The sequence below is a fragment of the Nilaparvata lugens genome, unplaced genomic scaffold (assembly GCF_014356525.2).
Source record: "Nilaparvata lugens isolate BPH unplaced genomic scaffold, ASM1435652v1 scaffold6839, whole genome shotgun sequence".
NCBI classification, from domain to species: domain Eukaryota; kingdom Metazoa; phylum Arthropoda; class Insecta; order Hemiptera; family Delphacidae; genus Nilaparvata; species Nilaparvata lugens.
In genome coordinates, this window is record NW_024092589.1 from 3,322 (window position 1) to 12,666 (window position 9,345).

A 9,345-nucleotide genomic window follows, 5' to 3' on the forward strand; every position below is an offset into this window, starting at 1 on the left:
AGAAGCAGAATCTGACAGGATTGTAGTTTCAGTTGCAGCAGGTTGTGACATGAAAGCATCAAGTTGCTCCTCGTTATGCTAGAATTGCTGCAGCATCTGAGTGGATAGTTGTTGCAGTTGCAGGTTGACTCATAAAAGCAGCGAGTGCTCCTTGCTCCACGTTGGTGCTAGAAGCAGAATCTGACAGGATTGTAGTTTCAGTTGCAGCAGGTTGACAAATAAAGTGGCAAGTTGCTCCTCGTTGTTGCTAGAAGTTGCTGCAGCATCTGAGTGGATAGTTGTCACAGTTGCAGGTTGACACATGAAGGCAGCAAGTTGCTCCTCCTTATTGCTAGAGGTTGCTGCAGCATCCGACAAAATTGTGTTTCGTTGTAGGTTGACACATAAAGGTGGCAAGTGTGCCCCTCATTGCTGGAAGTTGCTCCTGCACCAGGGTCTGAAAGAATTGTAGTTTCAGTTACAGCTGGTTGCGACATGTAGGGAGCAAGTTGCCCCTCATTGTTGCTAGAAGTTGCTTCAACAGAATCTGACAAAATTGTAGTTTCTGTTGCAGGTTGACACATGAGGCACCAAGTTGCTCCTCGTTTTGCTAGAAGTTGCTGCAGGATCTGAGAGAATAGTTGTCTCAGTTGCAGGTTGACTCATAAAAGAAGCAAGTGACCTTGTTCCTCGTTATGCTAGAAGTTGCTACTGCAGCATCTGACAGAATTGTTGTTTCAGTTGCAGCCGGTTGCAACATAAAGGTGGCCAGTGATGTACTGATATCCGCTGCACTGGAAGTCACAATAATATTGTCAGCTGCTTCCTCAACAGTTTTGTTTGCAAGATTTGACAGTATAGTTTGTCTCAGTTGCAGTAGGTTGTGACATGAAGGCAGCAAGCGAAGTACTAATATCTGCTGCACTTGAAGTCACAATGATATTATTATCAGCGCCAATCGACAGTTGAAACGTCAGTGGATTCCCACTTGAACCACTATCCACAAACACTGTATCCCTTGCAGGCTTCGCAGAATCTTCCAACACACCGGGCATGGAAGGTTGCCCTTCAGGAATTTGGACTGGATCTGAAGTGAGGACACTGCTGAAGGCATTTCTAGCGGAGTCATGATTGGGGCCTGGTTGAGGTGGATGATGTTTCGAGGACGTTGTGGGAGAGAGTGGGGGCTGGGGAAGTGACTCCACCAGGACACAACTGGTTGTCTCCGGTTGGAGAACCTGAGTGTCAGCGAGTGCTTTGGCCAGAATGTCCTGACCATATCCAGAATGTCCACTGTCAGGCTGTGGAGGCACAACGTTCACTACATTTCCAGCCTCATCGATTGCCAAAGAAGGTTGTCGAGATCGGCATTGCCTGGGTCATAGTAGACAGTCTTTGTGAGGTGTTTGATGTTTGTGACATCAATGTTGATGATGGCATTGCAGCTTCAGACTCAGATGTGCTAGCAGCAGCTAGATCCAACAAGGAGAACTTTCCAAAGGTTTGTAGTTTCCATGCTCATCCACAGTCAGATACACATATGACTTGCGACCTTCAGAGTCCTACAGTGGTTCCTTGCAGAATAGTGCCTTGTGGCATGTTCTTCATTGATGGTAGCAGCAGCATGTCCTGAGCTGTTGTTGTAATTGGGGAACTGGTTGACGGTTGGGCAGCTGCAGCTGTCGACACACTTGTTTGGTGGTGATGAAATTTTTCTTGGTCACCCGCTGCACTGGCTTTCTCTGCGTCTTTTGCAGGATATTCGGGCTGGCCGACTTTTTCGGAATAACAAGCTTCTTGTTCTGTGTTTGAAGCATATTATTCATGCTACTAGAATGAAGAATCTGCGCTTTGGATGTGGCAGCAATGAATGTAGCTGTTCCTGGTTTTGATGTAATACTGTTTGGTTCTGAGGTGTCGCCAACACACCTTGGTTTGTTTGGATTAGAATTGTACTAGTAGAGGAGTTGGGCTGACCTTTAGTTACAAGCTTCAATGGTTGGGGTTTTGATGGTAGAGTTGATAGGACCAGTTTGGCCCCGGTTGTACTCGATGCCGATCCACTGGTCTTGGAGGCAATTAGTCGCAGCTTGGAGCCATCACCTTTGCTGGCAATTGGTGTTAGAATCACACCTTTGTTGCCACTCATGGGGAAGTTGGAGGAGGCTTTGCTAGTTCCTAGTGTCAGTTTGGAGGAATCACTACTGCTGCTCAACAAAGTTGTGTTACTTTGCTTTGAAAAAGCAGCTGATAAACTACTCTTGTCAATTATGACACTTTTGGGCGCCTGAGATATTGCACCACTCTTGTCAATAAGTATCTTCTGACTTGTGTTGCCAGTTCCCTTGCCGACTACAACTGATCCTTTAGTGGTCAAGAAACGGGTGCCAGTTATGGTTTTTGATTGCGGTGCAAGAGTGCCCAGGACTTTTTGACCACTTACACCACCCTGGGGACTAGTCAGTATCAGCACTTTGTTTCCACCAGCCGGTTGGATCATTTTCTGCAGACTTGTTTTGGATGCCACAGTTCCTGGAGGAGTGGTTGATTTCAAGATCAATACTTGTCCAGAGCCGGCTGCACTTTGGACAACTCCTTTCGGTGAGACTGAAAGTTTTCCTTTCTGTGTTAGTAAGCCTCCTGGCACTGTCAGTTTTCCAGCCAATGGAGATGTCAGTTTACCGCCAACTTGCACCGATGGAGATTTCAGTTTGCCACCAACTTGCGTCATTTTGCCAACCTGTGATGATGATGATGATGCTGCAGCTATCCTGATAGCTCCTGAATTCGATTTCTTTGTCTGAGAAAGTATGACCTTTCTTGTTATTTTGTTACTGGTGGAAGTTGGTATCCTCACCAAAGTTGGTTGGTCCTTTCTAACGACTGCTGTTTTAGTCACAGGTCTTAGTTCACTCTGGTTCATCCTACTCAACTGGCCAGAACTGGTGATTACAGTCACAACTTTGTTTTCAGCTTTTTTGGGAGATGGTTTCGGTTTGATCAATGGGAACTGGGGGAGATGATGATTCTGCAATACATTCTGTGGTGCCTCAACAGCTTTCAAAATTGCCCCTTGTTGCAATTGCTGGTCATCCTGGCCCAAGTCATCACCAATTATCACTGGCATAGAATCAATATCGAAATCCATCTCTTGATACATATTGTTCGCATCAGCCACTGTTTTACTTGTGTCAGCATTTGATGTCACTACAATGATCTGCATTTCACCTGGCAACCCTGATTCACTAGATATCGGTTTTGGTTGGTCTACAATCTCAATGAAACTTGATGACTGCTGTGATTTCTCTTTACTACTATAATTATCAATAATACAATCATCAACAAAATCATTCGATAGAACCCTTGACTTTTGGGATGTTGTTCTTCTGGTAAAACACTTTCTCTTTCAGTTGTAGACAGAAACCCCCGACTTTTGAGACCATCTGTGGGACATTGTTCTGGTAAAACACTTACTCTTTCAGTTGTAGACAGAAACCCCCGACTTTTGGGAACATCTGTGGGACGTTGTTCTGGTAAAACACTTACTCTTTCAGTTGTAGACAGAAATCCCTGACTTTTGGGACCATCTGTGGGATGTTGTTCTTCTGGTAAAACACTTCCTCTTCCAGTTGTAGACAGGAACCCCCGACTTTTGGGACCATCTGTGGGACATTCTTCTGGTAAAACACTTTTGGTTGTAGACAGAAAACCCTGCCTTTTGAGACCATCTGTGGGACGATGTTCTTCTGGTAAAACACTTTCTCTTTCAGTTGTAGACAGAAACCCCCGACCTTTGAGACCATCTGTGGGACGTTGTTCTTCTGGTAAAACACTTTCTCTTCCAGTTGTAGACAGAAAACCCTGCCTTTTGAGACCATCTGTGGGACGATGTTCTTCTGGTAAAACACTTCCGGTTGTACACAGAAACCCCTGACTTTTGGCACCATCTGTGGGACATTCTTCTGGTAGAACACTTTCTCTTTCAGTTGTAACTATTGTCTCATCAATCTTGAAATCAACGACTTCTTCACTTTCTGTAACCACTTCTTCAACAATCGCTTCAAAACAAGAAGTTACTTTCAAGGGAGTACTTTTTGTGTCAACCACGTGGTTGACAGATGTATAATTGGCAACGTTATCAGCATCACAAGGAGTGATACCTGTTTCCGATGTCTGTTTGTCAGGAGAAGTCGCTGCCTCCTCTCCTGACGTTTTCACTAAAAAATGCTGCTGATCAACTTTCGTCGTCACAACACACTCTGCCTCTTCAATGGTGGCATTGGATGGATCTTCTGGAGGATCAGGCTCAATGTTGCCATCATTTACCGCCTCACAAGTGTTCGCCAAAGTTTTGTCATTTGGGGTGAACACATCAGGGATAACAGGTGCCATAGTCTCCTCCAGCAACGCTTTGAAAGCCGCATCAAACTCTTCTTTCGCTTTCTTTCTTCTTTGCTCTTCCTCTCTTCTTCACTTTCCTCAGGCTGTGATACTGGCTCCTCCGTCACCTCCACTCTTGTCACCTTGTCATCTCTCTCCACTTCCACATCCTCTGTCCTCTTCTTCCTGTCACCCAACAGCCTCGGAATCTTCCTTCCGAACTGCATGATGGTCTCCTCCGGTTTGATGCCGTCTTCCGAGTCATCAAAATCAAAACAAGAGGTTTCTTTCGAGGGAGAACTTTTTGAATCATCCACTTTTGTACTAGTCTCTTGTTCCTTTGAGTTGTCAACTGGATCATCAACAGATTTAGCTTTAGAGCTACCAATATCATTATCCCCCTCTTCTTCTTCATTATCGTCATCCCAGTCTTTGAGTAGATTGTCGCGGAACTCCTCAGTTTGCCTCTTCTCCTTGGCAGCCTTGTCTGCTTTATCTTTTGCTGATCGCTTCCGGCCGAAAATAGGCTTTTTGACTGGTGAAGGACTCGGAGAATCCTTGCCACTACTTTTCAGTTCATCAGACTCTGCCTTCCTTTTGACAGGCGGTGAGCCATCAACGTTGAGACGCTTCTCACTCATGGACCGTTTCTTCGCCTTCTTTCCTCCTGGCAGGGATGGGAGAAACGCGTCAGAATATCCAGCACTGTGCGACTTGTTGTGTAGAATAATCACGTTTATCCTTGAAGCAGAGAATCCGCACAGGTGGCAGTTGTACAGTTTGTCTGACTGCTGCTGTAGTAGTCTCTGTAACATTAAAAATTAGATCATTTATCCAATTCATATTGTATCTAATCTATTTCATATTGTACAGTTAGGCTAGGCACACACCAGTCAGTCAAGACAAGACACGTTAGTCACAATACTTCACTAGTTGCTCATGAAGACATGTCTAATTGCAATGACTAATCAGTGTGTGTTGCTTCATAAGGAACTATGTGAAGTGTGTGACTAAACTTGTCTTGTTTTGACTAACTGGTGTGTGCCTAGCCTTAGTCATTGCAATTAGACATGTCTTCATAAGCAACTATGTGAAGTATTGTGACTAAACGTGTGTCTGATCATGTCTTGTCTTGACTAACTGGTGTGCGCCTAGCCTAATACTTTACAGTAGCCAATCACCAGATAAAAAAGTACAATAATTCTACCCCTGATATATAGTTTTTCAAAATTTGACAAATATGCCATATGCTGAATAAATAAATAAAATTGATTGTGATATTAATATATTGGGTATCAATTGTAATATCAATATCAGAATATTAATTAGTTGCTTTACTAGTAAACAACTGTTTAGTCTGGTTTGTAAAATGGTTTGGTTAAAAAATAAAAAATTAAAGTAATTATTGGATTGGAATATTTGAATTCAGAAAGCTTTAGTTTGAAATAATTTGGTATTTTGAAATATGATAAATTCATAAGATATGAGTAAAAAATTTTAAAACTATATTTAATATTTTCCATCACAAAATTTCTATTCAATTTGACCTCACTATATGGATAACACAAATCTGATACAAAGATGATAGACAAGGATAGCAGCACCAATGTAAATCAAATACTGCCTTATAATGTGGACCTCACTATAGGACCATATTGGCTTCAGATAACAATGACATTTGCAACATAACGGTCCTTTACCATGACATATCTTCAGAAAATGATACAGTATCACCACACATGATACAGTATCAACACAATATGACACTGATACATCTGAGCTTGATACATAACAAAATACATTGATATAAAACTTCAAACTTTGGCAATGTTACAGAGGTAGAAAAGGAGAGGAAGAGGAAGAGGAAGAGGAAGAGGAAGAGGAAGAGGAAGAGGAGAGGAAGAGGAGAGGAAGAGGAGAGGAAGAGGAAGAGGAAGAGGAAGAGGAGAGGAAGAGGAGAGGAAGAGGAGAGGAAGAGGAAGAGGAGAGGAAGAGGAGAGGAAGAGGAAGAGGAAGAGGAAGAGGAGAGGAAGAGGAAGAGGAAGAGGAAGAGGAAGAGGAAGAGGAAGAGGAAGAGGAAGAGGAAGAGGAAGAGGAAGAGGAAGAGGAAGGAAGAGGAAGAGGAGAGGAAGAAGAAGAAGAAGAAGACGACATACAATTTCTTCTTCTTCATTAATTAAATAGCAACACCAATGTTGATCAAATACCGTCATTATAACGTGGACCTCACTATTGAACTATCGGCTTCAGTTGACACCTGCATTTGCAATATAATGGTCCTTTACCATGGCATATCACCAGAAAATGATACAGTATCACCACAATTTATACAGTATCATCACAATTTGATACAGTATCATCTGAGCTTGGTACATAACACAATAAGTTGATAGATAACTTCGAAACTTTGGCAATGTTACAGAGGTAGAAAAGGATAAAAATATTTGTTTTCTGAATGATAGACAAGGATAGCAACACCGATGTTGATCAAATACTGTCATTACAATGTCGATATCACAAGTCCATATTGGCTTCAGTTAACACTAACATTTGCAATATAATGGTCTTTTACCATGGCATATCAGCAGTAAATGATACAGTATCACCACACAGTATCATCTGAGCTTGATACATAACAACATAATTCGATACAAAACTTCCAAGCTTTGGCAATGTTACAGAGGTAGAAAAGGATAGGACTATCCGCTTTGTCGAATGATAGACAAGGATAGCAACACCAATGTCAATCAAATACTGCCATTATAACGTGGACCTCACTATTGAACTATCGGCTTCAGTTGACACCTACATTTGCAATATAATGGTCCTTTACCATGGCATATCACCAGAAAATGATACAGTTCACCACGCAGTATCAATCCAATAGGACACAGTATCATCTGAGCTTGATACATAACACTATAATTTGATCCACAACTTCCAAACTTTGGCATTGTTGTGGAGGTAGAAAAGGATAGCGCTATCAACTTTTTAGATGATATAGACAAGGATAGCAACATCAACATTGCCATTATACGTGGACCACCCACCGGCTGACTCTGACTCCGTATGCGGACTTCGTGATCAGACCCTCTACCTAGCGCCTTGTTGATGAAGCGCGGATGTGTGACCAGTCTTGGCGTCGACCCACTCTGACGGTGTGTGGTCCCACTCTGACGGCGGCCGTTGGTCGGCGAATCACCGCCGGCGTCACGCAGAGACCGAATGCGCCACTCCGGCCTTGACTGCTTCTTCGCCGAGGCCGGCTTCTTGCTGGCGCCGAACAGCTCGCGGTAGTCCTCCTTCTGTTCGGGCTGAAACTCGGTCGAGTCAAGGATGTTCGGGTCGCCGTGCGTCAGGTGTTCGGCGGTCGCAACGTCGTTCGGGAACATTTTCATGTTGGAGGGCACGTTGCGGTTGCTCGAGCGACACATGTCTGCCAACACAAACAACATTATGAAAAATAGTACCATGATACTTGAACACATAAGGCGTTTCAAATAAATTATTGCCACGACAAAACACAAGAATAGGAATATTTATTTGCAATTAAATAAAATACTGTACATGTGTACAATAGGCATCGTAATTTGTTTGGAAAGAGTAATAAATAAATAAATAAAATGTTTATTCTCAGTCAAAAAAATACATAACATAAAACATCTTCATACAAATAAAAACAATGGCATAAATGAAAATGGCATAAATGTCCGAAACATGTAGTGATAAAATATTTCAAAAAAAGGGTACTGAGATCTCATTTTCTTTATATTTAAATAAAAACAAGTTTTCAACTGAAAAATAATACACATAATTATGCAAAGCTCAAGGAGCTTGTCCGCATATGGGAGCACAGTACTAATGATATTACACTGATTATATTTAAATTAAAATAAGAAGTACCTAATAGATTCAAAAAACCGAACAATCAACTAACTTATCAAGAAATAACCGAACTATCCCTGTAAATACATTATAATTAAATCTTTTAATGACAATAATCATTCAATAAGAAATAAAATAAATGAATGAAAAAAATGAATCGAATAACAAAAACAAAATGAAATTTCACTCACTCAATGACACAAAAAGGAAAAAATAAAATACCGTAATGAAACATTCTTTCTCCTTTCTCGACCAAATGCAGCTCTATACACTGCACAGAAACTCTTTGAATGAACAACCCAAGAATTAAGAGTTAAGAATTAATATAGTAGCCTACCATTTACCATCCTTATTTTTCAAACTGGATGAAAAAGATAAGAAAAAGAATAAGGATTCAAATTATTACAAAAAATAAATTATTTTTTCTTTCAATTTCATCCTCAGTTAATGACATAATGTATCTTTTAACAGATCTCTTGAATAGAGAGAATGAGTCACAGTGCTTAATTTCATCTGGTAAACTATTATGAAATTCACCCTCAAGAAACAGGAACGACTTCTGGAAAAAAGTGCTTCTAGGTCTGGGCAACCTGACTCTCTCCATGAAGCGTGTGGCAGGCCTAAGCACCTGTGCATCTACTGTATTGCCCAGGTTACCACTTGCTTGATAAAATTGAGTGAGCACTTTGTAACAGAACATTGATCTTAATGGGAGAATATTCAATACTGCAAAAATATTTTCTCTACCTACATGTCTTTCAGCTCCAATAGTAAGAACTTATGATTTCTGTAATCTAATTAGAGGTTTTCATATGGGTAATATATGGGCAACCCCACAAGCACACCATAAGAGAGCCTAGAGTGTGCCAAAGAGAAGTAGATCTCTCTCAAAATGACCTGGGACATACTTTTTTCAAATAATAAAATCTATGACGCAGTTGCCTCAATCCATTCCTGAGTATGTTTGTTGATATGGGCCTCCATAAGAGATCCCTCTCCACTACAACTCCCAGAACTTCACAGTATCTGTCTGCGGATTGTACTACAAAGGCAATTCTCGGAGCTTACAAGTCAATGGAATGGTACTTGAGTGGGCTATGA

At 41.5% G+C, this 9,345-nt stretch overlaps 1 protein-coding gene across 1 annotated transcript; it reads right to left on the bottom strand.

Annotated features, from left to right (window-relative positions):
* Nucleotides 1–4,183: 4,183 nt before the first annotated feature.
* On the bottom strand, nt 4,184–7,795 carry LOC120356474 (the record flags this gene model as incomplete). The annotated part of the gene is made up of 2 exons (XM_039445403.1): nt 4,184–5,165; nt 7,410–7,795. Coding segments are annotated over 2 exons (1,250 nt in total), but the record flags the coding sequence as incomplete, so codon positions are not given.
* Between the last annotated feature and the right edge of the window lie 1,550 nt (nt 7,796–9,345).